At 39.3% G+C, this 22500-nt stretch overlaps 1 protein-coding gene across 3 annotated transcripts in view; it reads left to right on the top strand.

Annotated features, from left to right (window-relative positions):
* LOC144959791 (uncharacterized) overlaps positions 1 to 22500 on the top strand; it is a 224522-nt gene that overhangs the window by 106424 nt on the left and 95598 nt on the right. For 2 of the 3 annotated variants that reach the window (XM_078892541.1, XM_078892542.1), the window contains exons 4-11: positions 568 to 3806; positions 6145 to 6270; positions 6567 to 6704; positions 13079 to 13318; positions 14076 to 14168; positions 15519 to 15629; positions 16105 to 16203; positions 18131 to 18473. In XM_078892541.1, the coding sequence (XP_078748667.1) occupies positions 568 to 3806; positions 6145 to 6270; positions 6567 to 6704; positions 13079 to 13318; positions 14076 to 14168; positions 15519 to 15629; positions 16105 to 16203; positions 18131 to 18473 (4389 nt within the window). The remainder of the gene's footprint in view (positions 1 to 567; positions 3807 to 6144; positions 6271 to 6566; positions 6705 to 13078; positions 13319 to 14075; positions 14169 to 15518; positions 15630 to 16104; positions 16204 to 18130; positions 18474 to 22500) is intronic. The other variant, XM_078892543.1, reaches the window with a different exon arrangement.

Below are 22500 nucleotides of genomic sequence, written 5' to 3'. Positions count from 1 at the left end.
CATCACCCTTGAATCATATACCTATGATGGTCGCATGGGTGTACGATCCGATAGTGATGTCGTTTCTTCTTCTCTTTACTAGCCTATCCTGCTTCTTTGGTTTGTGATTGTATTTTTGACAGGGGATTTTTTTTTCTGTAAATCTTCTGCCTGTTTGTTCTTGGTTATTTATAATTTAGCTTATGATATCTTTAGGTTATGATTTTGATTTACATTTGTACTATTTTTGTTAGATTGCTTGTTTTTTTGTTTCAGCGGTCTCTCATATAACCTCAATTGTGTTGGAAGAGACCTAAAGCAACAAACAAACAAACAAAAAACAACAAAACACAAAAAAAAAAAAAACAGGTTATAAAAAAATCACATTTTGTCAAATGATGTGTAAACAATGTAAATGTATGGAGAGGCTGTTGGACGTGGATATTGCCCTATATAAAAGTAAAAGCTCATTTTTTAAATATTAGTTTGTTGTTGTCTTTTTAAAAATTTTCTTCCATTCATTCTTTCTTTTTATTTTATTTTTTTCTACAACGATTTTAAACTTCCCTTTTTTATTTTCTCACGCAGGTGCAGAGAGATCATCCGGGAATGTAAGTATGATACCGGAAGTTGATTCCAAGGGAAAAGGCAGCAATATTACCACGACTGTGAACTCCAAATCAGGCAAATCCCCAACATCATCGTCATCATCATCATCATTCGTCCATGGTCAAACAGCACCGAATTCATCAGAACTCCAACATCATCAAAAACAGACAACTGACTCGAACGACTTCATCCATAAGGTCTCTAAGTTTGAGATGATATCGCGTAGTAATAGCGGGAAAACAGTATCGCATCCAGCCTCCTCCTCCTCCTCCACCTCATCGTCAGTTGCAACAAACAACAAATATTCAACCGCTGGAAAGAATAGTCCCTCTGAAAATTCCAACTCAAATTCTACAAACTCAACGCTAAAGAAATCATCCGCGATACCGGCACCGATCAAGCTCCCAAACACGAACTCCGGAAATGCAAACGTGAGCTCCACTTCCTCTCAGGACGGTACCGTTTCACCGCTCGGGGGAAATCACACCCCGACGTCATACATCGGTGAGAAGGTTTTCACCCGAAACACCGCGACGACACGCGTGTCCGCTAGTCTTCTACAGGGTTTGAACACAAACAGAGTTCCTAGCACGGCGAGCTCAGTGAGTTCAAATTCTCTAACAAGCGTCAGCACCTTGAGCTGGACCTCGGAGACATCGGAGAGTTCGGGTGGCGGAAATTCCCGAGCTCGTAAAACTGCTAGTGGTGGAAGTGGAGGAGGTAAAGCCTATTGTTCTGGAGGTAGTGGTGGTCGTGGTAGCTATGGTAAAGTAGGAAGAGGTAGTAGCGGCAGTAGTAGCGGTATCCCTGATGTAATGACAACATCAGATCCAGGAACTCTTTTATCAGGAAACAAAGCTAATGTGAACGGATATGACGGAAGCTCTGTTGACCAAGCCACGCCTCTTGCTAGCCCACGTGACCTTGATGGAAAGCGAGGCGGGTGCGTTTTCAAAGGTTTGATCGATCTCCGAGGTCCCAACTCCCCGTCCGTGATGCAAGATCCTCAAGCCTGGCTGCAAGAGCAGCAAGAAAAGCAGAAAAACGAAGAGAAACAACAGCAGCAAATTGCGCAGAGACAACCCAGTAAAAAATTCGTGACGTTGAAATCACAAAACTCCGACGAGCAGCCCGTGCCGACTGTCACCCCTCTCCAAACCCCCACGACCCCGTCTTCGTCTTTCGGTGGATTAGGAAATGGCCTGGACGCTAACAGTAGATCTCCTTCCCAACATTCCCCCGGATTCATTAACAGCAATACCAACTCACTTCTTCATTCCCCAGGTTCGACCACAAGCGGAGGAAGTGGCAGCCACAACAGTTCTAGTAGCAATGTCATCGTTGTCAAACGAGAAAGCTCCGTCAGTGCTGGAAGCAGCTCAAGCAAAGACAGCAGTCATCGGAACACCTTTGAAGGGATGGACTTTGATCTCAGTGACCTTACTTCAGAACAGAAAGAACTCGCTCTTCGACATAGAGAAATTGTGGCGCAAAGAAAAATGGATCAAGAGAGGCAGAAAGAGGAACGTCATAGGTTGGAAGAGATTTTGCGCATGTGCGAGGATTACCAAAATGAAAACACTGGCAGCAACAAAGGGGAGATGAATTTCGTCGCCGGTACCGCTGTCTTTTCGACAATGACGACGACCACGACGATAACTACAGCGACTACACTGGCAGCTTCGTCTCCAACGTCTGTGGCAGCTGCTTCAACATCGCCGTCTCATATCAGCGGTGGGACAGGAAGCCCGGCTATAACTGTCAACCCTAAACACAAATTGACCCAGCCGCCAAAATTTCTCGATCTGTACAAACCAACGTCACCTTCTTCTCCGTCTTTGTCACCCACTGGCGTCCCTGACGGTTGCCAGGTTACCTCATCCCCTACCAGTTCTTTAGACAGGCGCGAGCGTGGAAGCGGCAGCGGGATCAAAACAAACGGATCTCTAATGTTGAATTCGCCCAATTCTGTACAAAAAGATTTCATTCAAAATTTTCAGTTTCACAGTTCTGCTTCCTCAACATCTCCAACACATTCAACATCTACGTCGACTTCAATAGCACAACATCAGTATAACCAACATAGGCAGCTTCAACAGCAACATCTTCACCAAAAACCAGAGTCTTCACCGTCACCCAAAAATTCACACAAACCAGAACTGCTTTCGTCCTCAACCTGCTCCAACTCAAACTCCGAAGACGAAACCATCGGCTCTAGCGAAGATACGGGAACCATCAAGAAACGCCCGGGCATGCCATCTAATTTCAACATCTTGAAACCAACATCAACATCGGCCTCTTCCACTTTACATCCCATCAAATCATCTTCGCCATCATCCCCACAACTCCCACCAGCATCGTCAACACCTTCATCAATATCATCACCATCTGCCACATCATCATCATCATCATCATCATCGTCATCCTCATTTTTTTCAAGTCCCAAGTCTTCCAAAGTTCAGCCTGGAATGCCTTCTACCTCTAACCCACCCTCCTCATTCCCCGCTCCCTCATCCACCCATCCCGGTTCAGCTACCCACTCTTTCACCACCTCATCCAAAACGGATCACGACTACGACTATCCCCCGGATAGTCCACATCATAATCACAGAACGCACAAAACCCCCAAATCTTCACACCCCTCTTCGCCTTACGTCGCTGCCATGTATGCAACCACGGCTGTGTCTTCCTCATCATCCTCGTCATCTTCCACGCCGCACTCCTCTTCTTCCCCATCATCGATATCATCATCAATATCTAACAAAACAACGATAACAATGTCTTCACAGCTGAACTCCAACACCAACAATCCACAACAACTTACAAACGGATTTCCCAATGATCCTAATTCTGATTCTCAAAACACGACCAGACACAATCCCAGTGATTCCAGTGATTCCACCGACAGCCACAAGGAAAGCAAGACCACTAGCAGCAACAGCAGCAACATCAGAAGCACGACTTCCAATGAGAGTCGATCTTACTCAACATCAACATCAACTCCGACCAACACCAGATCTGCAAGCACAAGGCCAGCCATTCCTGCCAGTCTCTGCCGGGACGGCGCTGGTGCTGCTGCCGACGACACGCCCGATTCGCCCGTTGCTATGGTCTCCAAGGAAGGCACGCCCACTCCTGTCAACAGCGATTCGGAGCAAGATGGCGTTCAGCCGAGTTCCACTGGCGACTCCGGGGAGAGCAGTTTCAGTGTCACCGAGGTGAGAATTAATAAAAGGAAAAACAAAGTTAACGTACTCTTCCCCCGTCTATTTATATGTCTGTCTACATCTCTCTCTCTCTCTCTCTCTCTCTCTCTCTCTCTCTCTCTCTCTCTCTCTCTCTCTCTCTCTCTCTCTCTCTCTCTCGGGCATAAATGGTGACTGGAATTAGAATGTTAATAAGTGAAAATATAAATGACGATAATGAATATTAATATCTTGATGATTTTGTAAAATCAAATTAATAAGAAAAGTAAAAGGAATCGTGTATGAATAAATTAATGGAAATGCATATGTAAATTAATAAATAATTCAAATATTTCAAATATATCATTAATGTATGAATAATAAATATATTTAAATGAAAGATAACACGATTAATGGAAAGACATGAATTGATAAAAAAAAAAAAAGAGTAAATTCTCCATAGATATAGATAGAACGAAGTTGCCGTCACTCTGGCCTTTTTTAGCGTTGTTTCTTCACATTTTATTTACAATAGATAAACAGCTTAAAAAATGAAATACCAAACACTAAACATTTCAGGCTCAAAACCCTTCTTCAGCAAATAACGAAACAGTAAAAAAAAGAAACAAAACGACAACAACTGTGAACTCCTCAGCCAAGCGCGTTCTATCTATAGATAGAACGAAGATGACGTCACTCAAGCCTTTGTTATTGTATTTTGCCATCCGCGTTTGTGAGTTATTCTCACTATACTGTATTAACTGGACTATAAAAGTTCCTGGTTACACATAGTTTTGTGTGTTAGTCCGTTAGACTTTCGGATGGCAATCTTATGAGCTTCTTAGCCAAGCGCATACTATCTATAGATAGAATGCGCTTGGCCAAGGAGTTCACAACATTGCCATCCGGAAGTATAACGGACCAACACACAAACTCTGTGTAACCATGAACTTTTATAGTCTGGTTAATACAGTTTAGTGAGAACAACTCACAAACGCGGATGGCAAAAACAATAACAAAGGCCTGAGTGACGTCATCTGCATACTATCTATAGCAAACTACACAGGTTTTTATCGATGGTATGTGTCTAAGTATAATACCCACTGTTCTACCGCTTGATGAATAAAACCAACACAGAAATCTATCTGTAAACATAAACGTTTATAATATGATCGAGAAAATCGTGTGATAACTAGTCTTCCATGAAAACAATAACAATGATCAGAGAAAGGTCGAATTCATTCACTTTATTGTTTATAAACAACCAACTATGTTTGACCGAGCACGTGTGAAGGTGTGTCACAATTTCCATGTTCTGATTGGTCAAACATCTAGTGGTTAATACCATTTCGAGACGATTTGTCACAAATTATATCCATCTTGGTTGTTTACAAAAGGGAAGCAACTCAACTAAATCCCACAGAATAGGCTTAAACAGTCCTGACGTCACTTCCCTCGTAGTGAGTGCATAGTAAGTTAGTAACTGGTTCCAAACTATCGGAACAATGGCGGACGCCCTTATGAAATACTTCTCCGACGAGTATAAACGTGTATCCAGAGGAGAAAAACATTATAAATCTGATCATGTTTTGACTTGGTTATCCATTCTGATCACATGTCATGTGAAAAATTTCCAGCCGGCAGTAAGAATAAAAAGTACCGATTTTCTTTGTTTAGAACCAAGCTGCTGGTTGCTGGTCGGACGTGACATCAGACTAATAAATCCAATTGCGATTCTTTTACAATAAAAGGGAAGTAACTCAACTAAATCCCACTGAAGTTCTGGAATTTCAAAGGAGACTTTGATTTCAATATTGTTGTTGCGTACATTTTGAGATAATGGTGTCTAATGGTGTTCCAAGAGGTTCATGGCGTTGTGCCGTTGGGTGGTGGGTGTCATTCTAGCATGGCAATGTCTCCGGGGAATATGGTCGTAGCATACTGCGTGTTTGCTTTTGCTATAAAATTCCACAGAGTGGATCATGTTTGTTTCAATATCTGTCTTCTCTCTCTCTCTCTCTCTCTCTTTCTCTCTCTCTCTCTCTCTCTCTTTCTTTCTCTCCTTTCTCCCCCCCCCCCTCTCTATCTCTGGTGTTATTTTATGACACGGCATAAACATTTATGATGTAAATTTGAGCTGAAATTTACAAAAAAAAACATGTTAGCCGACTAAGTGTCCTGTCTGCTGTAAAATGACCATAAAACAAGAACAAAATTAACAACAACAACAACAAGTACAACGACAACATTAACAACAATAGGTATTCTAGTAACATTTCTACACAGAAGTAGCTTTTTTTTCTTCTCTTTAAAAAAAAAAAAATATTCTCCTGTTTCTCAAAACTGTTCCAAATTTCTTCTGTCCTGGCAGGCGAACCAACTGAGATCCCAGCTGGAAGGTCTTCGAATGACTCGTGCTCACCTCCTGGTCAGAATAGCCGAGATGAAGAGACAAGTGTCGGAGATCGAAATACAGGAAGGAGAGGCTCTTAGAGAGGTAATGATAACTTGCTTACTCACTGCCAACACTGGCAACAACAGCAACAAAGGACCCACATCTTTCTCCGTCTTCAGGAGCTCCATGTCTCTCATTACCACATTATCTCATTCGTCTATAGTGTTTCATTCATCCAGTTTTGTTGATAAAGGGGAAACCCGAAACGTTCATTTTATCTGTTTTCGTATACTAAATTGAAGCTTACATTCAATTTCACATTGTTATCTAAAATAGCTCTTACAACACCCCATCCCGCCTCTATCTCCTTTAAAAAAATTATTTCTTGGCCTCAACAGCTGGACGTGGAGAACAAGCTCCTGGAAGGAGAACACAGGGACCAGATGTACCAGTTGCAGCAGGAACAGAGCAGGGTGAACGAGCTAAAACACCGACAGAAGGAACGGATGGATGCCGCCATCTTGGAACGGGAGAAGGTTCGAGAATTCATTGCTTTATTTAATTATTTATTTACTCTTTCTTCCCCCCCCCCCCATTCCCCCTTCCCATTCTTTCTTCTTCACTTTCTTCTTTTAGGAACGTTAAAACAAAACAAAAACAAGTTTAAAATAAGATAAGATGAACTTTATTTATTCAGTTCTGGAAATTTCCATTGGGTTTTGATTGTCATAGAATAATGAAATGTTAGTGTAGGCGAAGACCCGAGTCTTGGACCAAAAATAAGTATTGGCCGACCAGACCTTTTGACGGTCCATTTTAGAAGTGATTTCCCCATTGGCTTCTCTGTCCTATCCAGTCAGTCGTAAAGTATATACTAATAGTATTATCATTACTATAGAATTGAAGAATTCATTTCATTTTTTATCTCCCCAGATGAAAGAAGCGGTAGGTGGTTTGAAAGACGTGGTAGTGTGTAGTCTGTCTGTCTGTCTGTCTGTCTGTCTGTCTGTCTGCTGAATGATTTAAATCGCGTGTTTGTCTTGTTTGTGTGGTCAAATCAAATCATAATAACACCCCTTTGTCCGTAACTCACCAACCGTAGCCTTTGTTAACGCGTAGCCTGGTCAAAGCCTTCGTAAACTCTTGGCCTGGCACTGATCCAAATAAAAAAAGTTAACAAGTACGCCAAAAGACAAGTCTTTGGCCAAAACTGCAAACAAATCGTGAGTTTTATTCAATAGTTCAACCAATGTGATCATAATTTGGCTCTTTCAGAACTTGTACTGACAACTTACAAGGCGGTGCACTAATCTATAGATTATGATATGACGTCAAAATGAAAGTAAAGTGTCTGGCAACGAAGGCGACGGCCCGAAGCCAGTCCTTCTGAGTACTAAAAATGAATAGGTTGCTTAAAGGTGGCATAACTGTTTCAGTAGCAGGATGAATGGACAGAATCCTAGGATAACTGGATGTAAAAGAGCGAGGATGGATGATCTTTATTGACGACCAGCATAGTATATATATATATATATATATATATATATATATATATATATATATATATATATATATATATATATATATATATATATATATATATAAATTATGCCCTTTCCGCCAAGACAGCACGAGATATCGTCGCCTCGGCACTCCACGAAGGAATATAGATAATTCATCAAACAAGATGTCTGATGTCAACTGGAATCACCCATGTTGTCCAAGTGAGCAAATTGGGGAGGGGGGGGGGGGGGGGGGGGGGGGGGGGGGGGGGGGGGGGGGGGGTGGCCGAGTCGTTAAGGCACTGTGACCCGGAAGGTCCCGGGTTCGAGCCCCACTCTTTAGGCACTTTCGATTTTTTCTTTGAGGAAGATTATTAACCCCCAATTTGCTCACTTGTATAGTATATAATATAGACTAGAAAATAAGATTCCATCACACTGTGAAGCCAGAAGGTCAATTCCACAAGGTGTGTATTATGCCCTCCTGAGGAATGGTTTTACACTTCCGATGAAATAGGAAACCCCGTCTATTTGACATCACACTTTTCTTCACCTCTTGTATTTTGACGTCGTTTTTGGGTGGTCAGTCTCAGGCTAGGAGTTTACGAATGCTACGTTCTGGTACATCTTAATGTAATACTGTATCTGGGCCATGAGTCACATTTTGGCTTCTTTTTGTTTCGTTTTTTTTTTAACCTCAATGTTGTATGTTATGATATTAATACTTTATGTATGTGTGTGTATATTATTATACGAGTGGTATGTGGGATTCGGAGTTGGAACTTGTGCTTCCCTTGTTTATTCCCCCCAACCTGAAACTGTCGTTGTCATAATTATTATAACTCTAGCAGTAACCCACTTTTTGTATCGTTCCATTGGCTTGAACTTGAATATAGCCTTTTGTTGTTGTTGTTGTTTTTTGTCGTTGTTGTTATTGTTGTTTCTCGTTGTTGTTGTTCATCTTTTTAAAAAATAGTTTATATCCCCCGTTGTTGTTTTTTATTTCGTTGGTGTTGTGTGTGTGTGTGTGTGTTTGTGTGTGTGTGTGTTTGTGTGTGTCTGTGTGTGTGTGTGTGAGGGGTGGGGATCGTCGTCGTCGTTGTTTTTGTTGTCGTTGTTGTTGTTGTTGCTGTTTTCCTCGTTGTTGTTGTTGGGGAAGTATATGACATTTTGCGAAGCGCATCGAGCATAGTGAATCCGTGAAAATGCGATATATATATATATATATATATATATATATATATATATATATATAATATATATATATATATATATATATATATATATATATGAATGTTCACATTTATTCATTATTATTTTGTTGTTGTTGTTGTTTTCACCCTTGCTATTGCCATTGTTGGTATTGTTGTAGTTGTTGCTGCTGCTAACGCTGCTGTTATTGTTATTGGTGAAGGTTTTGTAGCCCCCGCATTCGACGGATGACGAGTGAGTTGTTTGTTGTGTGGGTGGCTATTTTTAGTCTGCGATCATCGCCGTTTATTGTTGCCATCGTCACTGTCATCACTGTCCCCCCCCCCCTCCTCTCTCTCTCTCTCTCTCTCTCTCTCTCTCTCTCTCTCTCTCTCTCTCTCTCTCTCTCTCTCTCTCTTTCTCCCCCCCCCCCGCCCTCATCTCTCCCCCTCCCCTTTTCCCAGATCAATGTTACAACTAAAATTAGCAAAAATGATATTTTGACATTTACAACTAGATACCTTCTCTCTCTCTATCTCTCTCTCACTCACTCACTCTCACTCTCACTCACACCCCCCCCCCCCCCCCCCCCCCCCCCACACACACACTCAGTCTTTCCTCCCTCTGTCCCATCTACTGGATCGTTTCTTTTTTCACAACTAAAATTAGAAAATGATATTTTGACATTTACAGCTAGACACTCCCCCCCCCCCCCAAATCTCTCTCTCTCTCTGTTTCTTTCTCTCTCTCTCTCTCTCTCTCTCTGTTTCTTTTTCTCTCTCTCTCTCTGTTTCTTTCTCTCTCTCTCTCTCTCTCTCTCTCTCTCTCTCTTACTTTATCATCTCTCACTCTCTCTCTATCTCTCACCCCTTTCTTTCTCTCTATCTCTCACTCTTTCTCTCTCTCTCTCTCTCTCTCTCTCTATCTCATTATCTATCTCTATCTCTCAATGTTATATCTACCTACCAACCATTCAACCTGCCTCCCTCCTTCAATCGTGCTGCTGTGTTTTGACGGCTGCAATCAGCAATCATTTCTACCAATGCAACCATTATGAACACCACCATCGCTGCTACCGCCACCACCACCACGTCAACGACAACCACCACCAGCACCCTCATCATCACCACCACCATCATCACCACCATCACCTAAATTATTATTATAATGTTTTGACATTTGCATCCGCACTGATATGGCATGTTCATAATTCATAATTTGTCCCCAGCACATTACACAGCGAGGGGTGTTGGTTGGATTAGGCTGGAAAGAATAACAAATCGTGACGCGTTAACTAAAACAAAACAAAATAAATGCATCATTGACATAAAACACAGACAGGCATGTGTCAAGGACACAGACCAGCGAGGGCTGCCAGATGGTCACGTGTGTGTGGCCAAATTCTCCAAAATTGGCCACAACGAGGAGATTCATATTTCTATTTTTTTTATTTATTATAAATTCATATTTATTCTTTTTAAACAATAAATATAATTTAAAAAAAAAAAACGAACTATAATAACAACGATTTTTCTATTCAAAGCGATATTTTAGATCACCAAAACCATCAATTTGTTCAAAGGGGGTGGGGGGGGGGGGGGGGGCTTAAAAAAGGGGGGGGGGGGGTGGATCAGAGTGTTAGTAAGGTAGAAAACGGTAGGGGCTGCCTGAAGCCTGTGATCGTAAGAATACTAACGAAAGAGTGAAAATCGAGAGGGGTACGATACATAGATACGATATATGGAAACGATACAGGTAATGCACTCTTTCGTTAGTAATGTTTGGCCGCTTTTGAATTCGATATTGACCACGAGTAACTTTGACCATCTGGCAGCCCATACCAACATATCTTTTGTTTTCTTTTAATCTTTAATTTTAAAATATTTTTTTTATTCAAAAAATGGCAGAAAGACCGCCGGCGAAGCAGTATTGATTGGCTAGTTTCGGTCTTTGAGATATGCTGGTGGAATTTAGTACTGAACCATAGACCAATGTCTTATCCAACGGATAACAAGCAACAGCAACACAATCTGTGTAATAAATTATTGATGACAATTATCGATGGACATCAGAAGTCTGATCCCCCAAACATTAAATAAAACACGATGCGCAAAGCAAAGCTCGTATGTAGACTTCAGTTTTGATCCGCCGATCGTGAAAATCAAGACTTCAGAGGTTTGCTCAATAACTGTTATTCGCGATCGTGGTATGTCCCATCATTTGAAGTTGACAACGTGCATTGCGAATTCGAATTGGGAAGAAAAATGTGGTGTCAAAAAACAAAAAAAACAAAGCCCAAACAACTGGTTCCTATTTCATTGGAAGTGTAAAACCACTCTTCCGGAAAACCGGATACATACTTTGTGTCATTGGTCTTATGGTGTCAAAGTGATGGCATTTTATTTTCTAGCCTAAATATATCCTGGTCGTCAAAAAAGATCATCCATCCTCGCTCTTTTCCATCCCGTAATCCCAAGAATATGCCTCTATTCATCCCGCTACTGAAATAGTGATGCCACCTTTATGTAACCTATTCATTATAAGTACTCTAAAGACACTCTCAAGGATTTTGGAACCAAACAGTAGACAGTTTGACGTCACGACTTTTGTTCTCTATTCCACTTTGTCCTATCTTTGTGTTTAGTCAATACAAAGGTATCTATTTTAAAACAAAACAATCTTGTGTCTGCATGGTGTGCATAGAAAATCACAGTCATGACACATACTGCAAGGAATGATTGAATGAATGCATCTTATCCGGCGTGTACTTATTCACAGGTCTGATAACCGGATGCAAATTATGTTCTTAATTTTTATATTCTTATAATAGACACTATTTTGCGTTGGTTTGAGAGTAGTATATTTTTCCATTACAACAATGGGCCCATAATAGTTTTGGTTATCAACCTGCAAATAAGTAAACGTCCATCTTATTGCAATGATGAATCTAATACAATAGTTAGTGAATGGTCATAGCCTCAAATTAGTTGAAAGTAAAATAATTTGTTGAATGTTGTTTTATTAATTTATTTTACTCATTACTGAAAATCCGATTTGGCGGCATTGAGAACAATAAGTGGGAAATCCCATAATTTTTCACCATTTTCTTGCACGGCTATGTGCTCAAGTGGTATGACACTCGCTTTCGGATCGGAAGGTCCTGAGTTAGAGCCTCGCCGGCGCATAGTTGAGTCCTTGGAAAAGGCTCTTTATTCACATTCTCTCACCGTACTCGGGTATAAAATGAGTACCTAACCGTTAACAGCGTTGTCTGTCCCCCCAAACAAAATTTAATATCGCCTAATAGGCGTCATGTCTCCTTCTACATGTTACTTGTTGCTGTTGGTCAGGGACCCATTGTAAAGCGCTTTGAGCACGTTTTGTGGATATTGCGCTATATAAAGCTCAATCAATCAATCTTGCACGTAATGTCAGTGAGTCATGTTAATCCCTTTATTAATCTTATAAAAATGAATGATCTTTAAATAGAAAATGTTCACCCATTTCCTTGACAACGATAGGACCATCGTCACATTTGTCACGATTCCATGAACATTCCATATATTGATTTTTATATTCTCACTCAACTATTTTTACTCTCGGCAATTTCCCCCCCTTTGTATCTTTTCTTACAAAATCATTGCGGAATCATGTTTTCTGGGTGGGGTTTCTGACCTCCCATAGCGGGCAGGGAGGTACTTGCTGTGTCTTCTATCCCCTTATCTGTTTTCCAATTGCTTTAGTTTTGTCCTGACCCTGGCCCGAGACATTGGTTGGGAGGAAAACAGTCGAATGTATAGTTACAATTTTGGGAAATGATATTTTTTCCTTGTAAATCACCTCTCTGTTATGTTATGTTATTAAAAAAGAAATAACATATGATTTGTAAACATTTGCGTGTTTTCCCTTAAGTGGGGTCTTGTGCATGGGTGAGACTGAAGTGATCTCACACTAAGTATACTGACAGGGTGCTCTTGGAATGTACATATCTCCTATTGAACCATTCTCCTTTGTCTTACTTTTTCCTCGTCCTCATAATTGTATATCTATAATGTTTTTACTATCCAATTTTCTTCCTTTTTTTTTTATTATTTACTGGCAAGAGCCGTAAAACCTTAAAAAAAAACAACAAACAAATCTTGTTTTACACATGACCGCCATTCCATGTTCCAATTTCCTGTATAATATTATCTTATTATTTTTTCTATTATTTATAGGAGCAAAGAAAGCTACAGATGGAGCGTGAGAAGCTGATCGCGTTGGAGGAGCAACAGCACCAACTGAACAACAGGATGGTCCGCCCCTGCTCTACGTCCAGTGATAGCAGTGGCAGTGGCATCGCGCTAGGCGGGGCGGCCATGAGCGACGAGGAGACGGCGGCACTGAGGGTCAGGCTGCAGCAGGAGCTGGATACGCAGAGGCATCTCTTTGATGACTTGGAGTTCCAACAGTTAGAGGTTTGGAACAGCCAGGGGACGTGTACTTATACGCAGGTCTGATTACCCGAAATGTTATCGACCCATTGTTGTAATGGGAAATACTACTCTCATACCAGCACAAATTATTGCCCATAACAACAATGTTAAAGCAAGCCCATGATTGAGTTCGGTTATCAGACCTGCTAATATGGACACCTTTGAACCCCTCCCCTCTTCCAGTCGTTTTTGAACTGATAATGTCATCTGCTGTTAAATGTTTTTATTCCACTGTCGCATAAACAACTGCTATCCTACACCTTAAGGACATTCCTGAACTAATCCAAGATCACATCACATATTGAATTCACTTGTGATCATTTGATATCATTATGTGTGTGAGAGAGAGAAAGAGAGAGAGAGAGAGAGAGAGAGAGAGAGAGGAGAGAGAGAGAGAGAGAGGGAGGAGGGGGGGGGGAGAGGGAGGGAGGGAGGGAGAGAGAGAGAGGAGAGAGACTGAGAGAGAGAGAGGGAGAGAGAGGAGGAGGAGAGGAGAGAGAGAGAGAGAGAGATGATGAAGAGAAAGAGAAGAAGAGAGAGAGAGAGAGAGAGAGAGAGAGAGAGAGAGAGTATATATATATATATATATAAACATTTTAAGTATAATTATTAAAACTCCTACAGATCTGTTTCTTGTCGCTGGGACAATCAACGGTCGAGCACTGTTATTTCATGGTTTTTGCCTTTATTATATATATATTTGTGTGTTATGTATTAATTACTTCTCTCTTTATCCCAGGCTGAAGCACGTTTCGAGAGTGAGAGAGAACAGCTCAACAGTCATCTAATGGTAGAACAGCTTGAGCTACTCAAGAAATACAAGGCTAGAGAAGTATGTCAAAACTCGAGCTTTTATATAGCCCTATATCCACTTAATGTGCTCAAAGCACTTTACAAGGTGTCCCTGACAACAGCAACATGTAACATGTAGAACAAGGCATGACGACGCCTGTCAGGCGATATTACAATTTTTTTCCGACAGAGACAACTCTCATTTTACACGTGAGTCATCATCATCATTGCCTTTTTCACCCTGGGTCAGGGTATAGGCCACAGACAAACAGTTTCCATCCTTCTCTATCCTGAGCTGCTTAATCTCATTTCATGTCTTACCACTTCTCTGTATGTTAGCTTCCCCGTGGTCTTCCCCTTGATCTTCTGCACTGAGGGTTCCAGTCCAACACTTTCTTTGTTATAGTGGAGTCATTCTTTCTAAGCGTGTGTCCATCGTCTTCTTCCTATTTCCTGTCCCACTGTTTTCTGCTGTGTTCTTTTCCATACTTCTTCATTTTTTATTCTATCCATCCATTTTATTCTTAGTAGCTTACGCATGTACCTGTTAACCTGAAAATCTGCACCCTCCTTATACATGCCTGTGATGCGTTCCAAGTTCCACATCCATACCAGAGTACGGTGAGAAAATGTGAGTAAAGAGTCTTTTCCAAGGACCCATCTATGCGCCGAGCAAGGCTCGAACTCAGGACCTTCCGATCCCAAATAATTCAGCCTACCTGTACTGGTGATCGAACCTAATAATGAAAGAAGCTTTAACAAAGTTAACCTGCCTCAACGATAGGAGAGGACCCTGGTTCGAGTCCTGCTGTGACTGGCGCAAATTTTAGTCCTTTGAAAAGATTATTTACTTACATTGTGTCACCAGGCACAGATGTGAACTGCGTTCCTGGACAGTAAAAGCGTTTTAGCTGTCAAAGAAAGTAAATAAATAAATAAATAGATAAATACAATGCACTAACGCCATACAGGCAACAACCCTCTTCCCACATGTTAACTGTTGCTATTGGTTTGAGATACCTTCTAAAGCCCCGTAAGCCTATTTGATTGTTATTGCCTTGTATATCAAAAAGTAGTCCTTCAGAGCCATTGGGCCCATAGAGCCGGAGTTTATCCCGGTTTCACTAGCGTGAAACGGACAGTAGCAATTGCTTGCTATTCTATAAAAAGGACGCTAGTCTATCGCAAAATAATTTCTGCCAAATCTTACAAACTCAGCTACCCATGGTCAGGGCGGACTCAGAAAAAGAAATTAGACTGCACCCGGGATCGAGGATCGATCTAGGTTCCTTTGCATTTGAAGCGAGTGCTCTACCAACTGAGCAATCGGGACTCCCGCGTTGTTTAAAAGCACTCATTAAAAGATTTACCTTTCTTGCGCTTACCCTAGGAGCGACTTCAACAGATTGATGTCCAGCAGAAGGACATGCTGGCAGGAGTGAAGACGAAGCTGGAGGGATATAAACAACAACGGCAGTCTCTGTCTGACAGTTGTAGGAAGGTGGGTTGTAGTAGTAGTATAGTAGTAATATTAGTAGTACAGCTGCAGCATTAGTAGTTTGTTCGTGGAGGAAAATGATGGTCTATATTTCGTTTCTTGTTTGTTGTTAAAATCGAAAATATATGTTATATTCGCTAATGTTGCTATTATTATAATCATAGTCGTGGTAATGAGAGATGAATGACAAAAAAGGGATTTATTATTTGTTTATTTCATTTGATAAAGAGTGGATTTTTAAAAAAAAAAAGAAGAAATACCAGTTAACGCATGCATTTTTCATTTTTTCCTCTGAAATGATGAAAATTTCTTTCTTTTTTTTAATGTTGTTTTTGTCAGATGTTTATGATATGTTTTGCAATTTAAGAACCCGATGAATAAACATTTTAAAAAGTAACCAATTATGAGTTATAAATACTGTCTGAAAATCTTTATTTCTGTTTTCATACATTTTATTATTTATTATCTTCTCAACCAGGAAAAGAGCAAAGTGCTTCATTGTGATAAAAAGATTGCTGAACTGTCCAAGGCTCTTGGCGTGGCCCTGCCCGACAGGAAGTCTTCCCCTGAGGACGAGGTGAGAGATCGTTTTTGAAGTCTGTGCTAAAGAATTTGACAATATTTAACCCTCTCCTTACCAACTGCAGGAAAATCGTCACATGTGTTACGATACGAACAAAAGTTTTCTTATTCAGATTTGTTTTACGAACTACAAAATTTGTAAAAAATAAATAAATCTTAGCGTTTAAAACAAAGTATGATAGCATGATTTTTAAATTGAATAAACGATTTAATGTGTGTGGTGTTACATTCGTCGTAGAAGTTAATATCCATTCTCAAGTGAAGGACTATTTTATTAATGTTGAACGCTACGATTTAATGCGAGAAGTTTCGTTGAATTAATCGTCGGAAAAGTTGTAAGGGACTAATATCTTAGTAATTTTGAGGATTATCAATGTATAAAGATGTTAATCGAATGCTTACATTATTAAATCGTCCCGGAAGATTTAGATATAATTATATATATTTTATAAGGATTAATGAATTTGTGTTTCAAACTCTATTATGACCATATTTCCCGGATTGATGATAAATATCACATATTTTTAACAGATCTTGAAGTTTGTGTTACAAAACTACATGTTATTTGAATTATGTTGTCTGCCACAAATATCAAGGTGAGCATATCTCAGGTAAATTGAATTTCAAATGACTAAATTCAACTTACAAAGTATTCTCATAATCGAATCAAGAGTTTTCTCTCTTACATTGCCGACAGGGAATTTTCCTGGAAAGGCAAGGTGAGAAATCATATTATTTTTTAATGAAGTCCATGTTCAATACATAGCATATTGTTTGATCCCAATGTTACCTCTCTTGCATTGTTGACCTGCCTCAAGTCCCCTGCAAATTCATTAATTCATTCAAGATCACTTATTACTTCAGTTATCTGGACTAGTGGTAAGACACTCACTATCGGATCAGAAGGTCCTGGTTTCGAGTCTCGTTCGGCGCATAGTTGAGTCCTTGGAAAAGACTTTTTACTCACAGTCTCTCACTGTAAAATGAATACCTGGCCGTTAACAGCATTGTCTCTGTCCTAAGCTCGAACCCAGAACCTTCCGATCTGAAAGCAAATATTCTTTCTTACTAGTCTCTTTGTTTCACCTTTAAAAAGACTTTATCTTTGGTCTAGTGATTCATTTCTTCATGTCTTCTTTCTTTCATTTCTTCCTCCCTTCCTTCTAATTTTCTTTCATTCATTCATTCATTCATTCATTCATTCATTCATTCATTCATTCATTCATTCATTCATTCATTCATTCATTCATTCATCATTCGCTCGTTGTTAATTCTTTCATTCATTCACTCATTCGTTTGTTCATTCGTTCAATTGTTCGTTCTTTCGTTTGTTTGTTCATTCGTTCATTCATTCATTCAGATCCATAAATTTAATCATTCAATCAGTCCTATATTCATTCATTCATTCATCATTTGACACATTTATCTATTCATTCATTATAAGAATTAATTTCAGGAACCAACTAAATACAAACATGCTCAAAATGCAATACTTTAAAAAATATAGCGCAATATCCATTAAATGTGCTCAAAGCGTTTTACAAGGGATCCCTGACCAACAGCAATACTTAATATGTAGGATGAGACATGATGCCTTTTAGGCGATATTACATTTTTTTTGGACAGGGACAACGCTGTTAACGGCCAGGTACTCATTTTAAACCTGAGTACAGTGAAATAACAAGAGTAAAGAGTCTTTTCCAAGGACTCAACTATGCACTGAACGAAGCTCGAACCCGGGACCTTCCGATCCGAAAGCGAGTGTCATACCACTAGACCACATAGCCTCACTAATATATATAACCGCAGTAACAAGTGATCTTGAATGAATTTATGCATTTGCATCTGACTTTGGGACCACATAGTCCACACAGTCGCACTGATATCCATATTAATGATGTAATTAATTTGATTTCTCTCAGGACCAGCCTGACCTTCCATCACCAACCTTATCACCCGTTGATCTCCATCATCACCATCGACACCATCTACTACAGCGTCAGCACATTCTAGACCCATCATCCATCAGCTCTGGCGCTATAACGAGTTCCACTACCTCTACCACGGGTCCGGCCATGTCGCCCGCTGATCTCCAGAACGCTCTCTGTGATCTCTCTCTTGATTCCTCCATCACAAGCTCCTCCTCGGGTAGCGGAGGTGGAGTCGGAGGAGGAGGTGGAGGGGGACAGGGAACTGGTGAGAGAAAGAAATCAACGACTCTCATGGAGATCGAAAGAAACAGGTCACTCTTCATAGAGCAGCAAGGTTAGACAAAGAAAAAAGGCAGGACACAATGTGGATTTGGTGCTCAAAACGAACAAAAAACATTGAAAAAAAAAATAGACGTCTATATATTGAAAACTCGACCTTGCATGCATGACCTTCTCGAATTTCAACCCGCAACCTCGATCTTGTCATTTTTTATTTCTAATAAACGCCCCATTTTTTTCCTTTAAATTTTTAATCCAAATTTTAAAATTTATTTCAAATTATAAAAAAAAATAAATAAAATAATAATTTCTCTTCTTTTTTTTTTCTCTTCTTTTTTTTTCTCTTCTTTTCACATTTTTCAATTTTTGTCCTTTTACATTTTAATTTTATCTTTTCTTTTCTTTTTTGTTTTTTTAATTTTGTTTCCTTTTAAACGGAGAGGGGAGTCTCTATGGCTAAAATTGGAGTAATTTAGTGATCCAGTTTAATCACAATTGCTTAATGGGGGCTGGAATTTATTGCTATTATTTAGAGGTGTGCATATTAATTGAAAATCATAAACAATTATTATTATTATCAAGCAAAGATTATGGGAACGTTAAGATGAAAGCATGTTGATATCATTCCATCAGACAGGATTTGAATAATATCATTTGTGCAAGCTGTTTAGCTTTTAAAAAAATGTTATTGATGACTTAAATCAATACATAAGTAATAGAATTACTCATCAATGAAGTCAGCTTTAAATTGAACTACACGATTACACTGCATCAATTCTAAAACTTTCAAATATGGTTATAAAATGGTTTGAAATTATACAGTCATATCCACTTACTTAATCCTCTTCCTTCCTTGAGGCACATAGGGCATCCACCAGACATCTCCATTTTTTTGCGATCGGCTGCTTTTGCAATGGCTGTATTATAGGACAGGCCTGCTTCCTTTAATTCTTTCTCCGTGGTCCTTCGCCAGGTTTCTTGGGGTCTTCCCTCGCTTTCTTTTCTGGTCGGGGACGTCCTTTCGGCTTTGACCTCCTACCGTCATGAAGCCAGTATTCTGGTCCGCTTCTCTGCTGCTGCCGGGTGTGGATTTACGTCTGGTTTCTGTTTCTTTAACAGTTTGCTTTTTATGAAGTGGGTTGTTACCCCTACGCTCAACCCCCATTCCTGGAGGGCCGGTGGATTACTCTTCGTCTTATCTCTCTCCTTTTTTCTCTTATTAGAGGTCCGAGGTTCGAAATACGCAAGCCCTCCCACCACGACAAGGAGATAATCCTTCGGGAGGGCACAGTCATATTGGGGTCCCAGAATCAAGGAGTGGCTCCAGCAGCAATTTCTTTTTATTTCCTTGGGCAAGATTATTAACTCTCGATTCGTTCATTTTAGACACCACAACATGAGTGATTCTTGTTGACATCAGATGTTTATTGATGCTATTTGTTTAGTTAAAAATCTCATAACATCTGCCCGCCGGATATAACGTACCAACACACGAAAATATATTTTACCTTAAACAGTTATAGTTGATTAATACAATTTAGTGAGAACTACACATAAAAATTGCTGGCTAAAAACAATGTCATAGAGCTGAGAGATGTCAATTTAGTTCCTTCTATTTATATAATCGATTGAAGAGAAGACCAATAGTCAGTGATTTTTAAAATACGTTGCTCACATCACCTCTATGGTTTATCCGACCGATTCCCAATTCCCACCCTGCTTTGTCATTGTTGTACACACCGTCTTGGTACTGTGATTGTTGTACACACCGTCGTGGTACTGTGATTGTTGTACACACCATCGAGGTACTGTGTTGCTTTCGTATATTATTATTATTGAAACAATCCTGGCCTCTGTTACACCCTGACCCCTGGACCTGGTATAAAAAGTCCCTTTTAGTTAATTAAGTACATCGCCTAATGAGTTGTCGGTAATTGTTCCAGTGAATGACATAATCAGTCGGATGGTGAAAAGGTTTGAACTGATATAATGCCAAGTTTAATTAGAAGCTCAATTTTTCTTCAAATCAAAAATGAGTTCTTGTCATAAATGATTAAATCAACCCTTTTTGTACATCAAAATATCAAAGTTTAATTTCACTTCTAAATATTTTACAGCTAGTCAAGTTGAAAAAGTATGAAATTTGAGAAAAGTTGCTGAATACCATTCCCATATATCTGACCATAACTTCATGAAAAATCACCCGATTTACTTCAAATAAATATTAAAATGAGGAGCATATTTTTAAATTGTCTATAAGGAAACAAATGATCCTATTAATTGAAATAGTGAATACATGGGACTATTCGGTTTCTTTCTATTGTCATCACTTCCTTGTATTTTGATGTAATGTTTTGGTCAGCAGTTGTCAGACGAGGATTTCACCAAGGCTACATTCACCTGGGGGGGTGGGGGGGGGGTCCCGATAGCTCAGTTGATCCTGGGTGCGGTCGAGATGTTTTTTTTTCAGACGCCTCCGGTCCACCCAGCAATAATAGGGTAGCTGGGTCTGCTAGATCTGGCGGAAAGTAATTTGCGATAGACTATCGTCCTATTCAAAGGGTATCAAGCAATTGCTATTGTCCGTTTCATGCTACAGAAACCGGGATAAACTCCGTCTCCATGAGCCTTTTGGCTATGAAGGACTACTTTACCTCCACCTCCACCCTGTCAACAAAATTAAAATGAATAAATAATAGCGGCAACAACTATTTATATACTTATACCTTTAATCATCTCTAGTAAGCTATATCTTTTGAAGTATTAAATGAAACAAAAATTCTGATTCGAAGTCTTTTTTTTTTGTTTTTGTTTTTTGTTGTTTTTTTTTTGTTTTTTTTTTTTGTATTCTACTCTTAAGGGTTAAATTAGTTTTGAATAATTTTATCACACAAGTTAGGACAAAAATACGAGAAATATACAAGTATAATGGTGATATTGGCAATGACAATGTTGATGATAATGGTGATATTAATGCAATAATGACATAATTAATGAAAATCAAATAATGATCACTGTTGACTGCAACAATAACGATGATGTTGTGATAATGCCAGTAATAGAAATAGTACAGGAATTGAATTGCCTAATCACACGCCTAACAAATGAAGGTTTTACTGTAATTCTGGATGATTAGGACTTTGATAAAGATACGTTACAAATCACAACGATGGGAACAATAAAGTACTGTCCCTGCTTAATCATACATCCAGGCAATCAATGGTTTTACTGTAATTCTGGCAGGAAATGGTTACAGGGAGGTATGTTTTAATTACACTGATGGGAACAATAAAGTCCTGTCCCTGCTTAATCATACACCTAATGAATAAAGCTTTTACTGTAATTCTGGCGGGGTAACCATTACAATGTAGATATTGTTTTACATCACAAAGATGAAAAAAAAATCATCATTAATGAAACCGCCTTTTGGTACACTGAACAAATAGAGCTTTTACTGTAACTCTGGTGGGGTCAGCGTTATTACTAGGACACGTTTTAAATTATATGGATTGGAAGAAAGCAGTAATTAAACCTTTTCTTAATACACCTAACAAATAAAGATTTTACTGTAATAGGGTGAGGTGACCGTTATTATTGGTATACGTTTTAATTGGATTGATGAGAAGAATACAATAATTAAACCTTCTCTTGGTACGCCTAACAAATAAAGATTTTACTGTAATAGGGTGAGGTAACCGTTATTATTGATATACGTTTTAATTGTATTGATGAGAAGAATACAATAATTAAACCTTCTCTTGTACACCTAACAAATAAAGATTTTACTGTAATAGGGTGAGGTAACCGTTATTATTGACATACGTTTTAATTGTATTGATGAGAAGAATACAATAATTAAACCTTCTCTTGGTACACCTAACAAATAAAGATTTTACTGTAATAGGGTGAGGTAACCGTTATTATTGATATACGTTTTAATTGTATTGATGAGAAGAATACAATAATTAAACCTTCTCTTGGTACACCTAACAAATAAAGATTTTACTGTAATTCTGGTGGGGTAACTGAGATATGTTTTAAATGATATTGATGGAAAGAGAGTAATTAAACCGTCTCTAGGT

The sequence above is a fragment of the Berghia stephanieae genome, chromosome 14 (genome assembly GCF_034508935.2).
Source record: "Berghia stephanieae isolate SIO BIC M18660-M18661 chromosome 14, UCSD_Bste_1.3, whole genome shotgun sequence".
Taxonomy (NCBI): domain Eukaryota; kingdom Metazoa; phylum Mollusca; class Gastropoda; order Nudibranchia; family Aeolidiidae; genus Berghia; species Berghia stephanieae.
The sequence above is the reverse complement of the archived record's forward strand: the minus strand, read 5'-3'. Positions and strand labels throughout refer to the sequence as shown.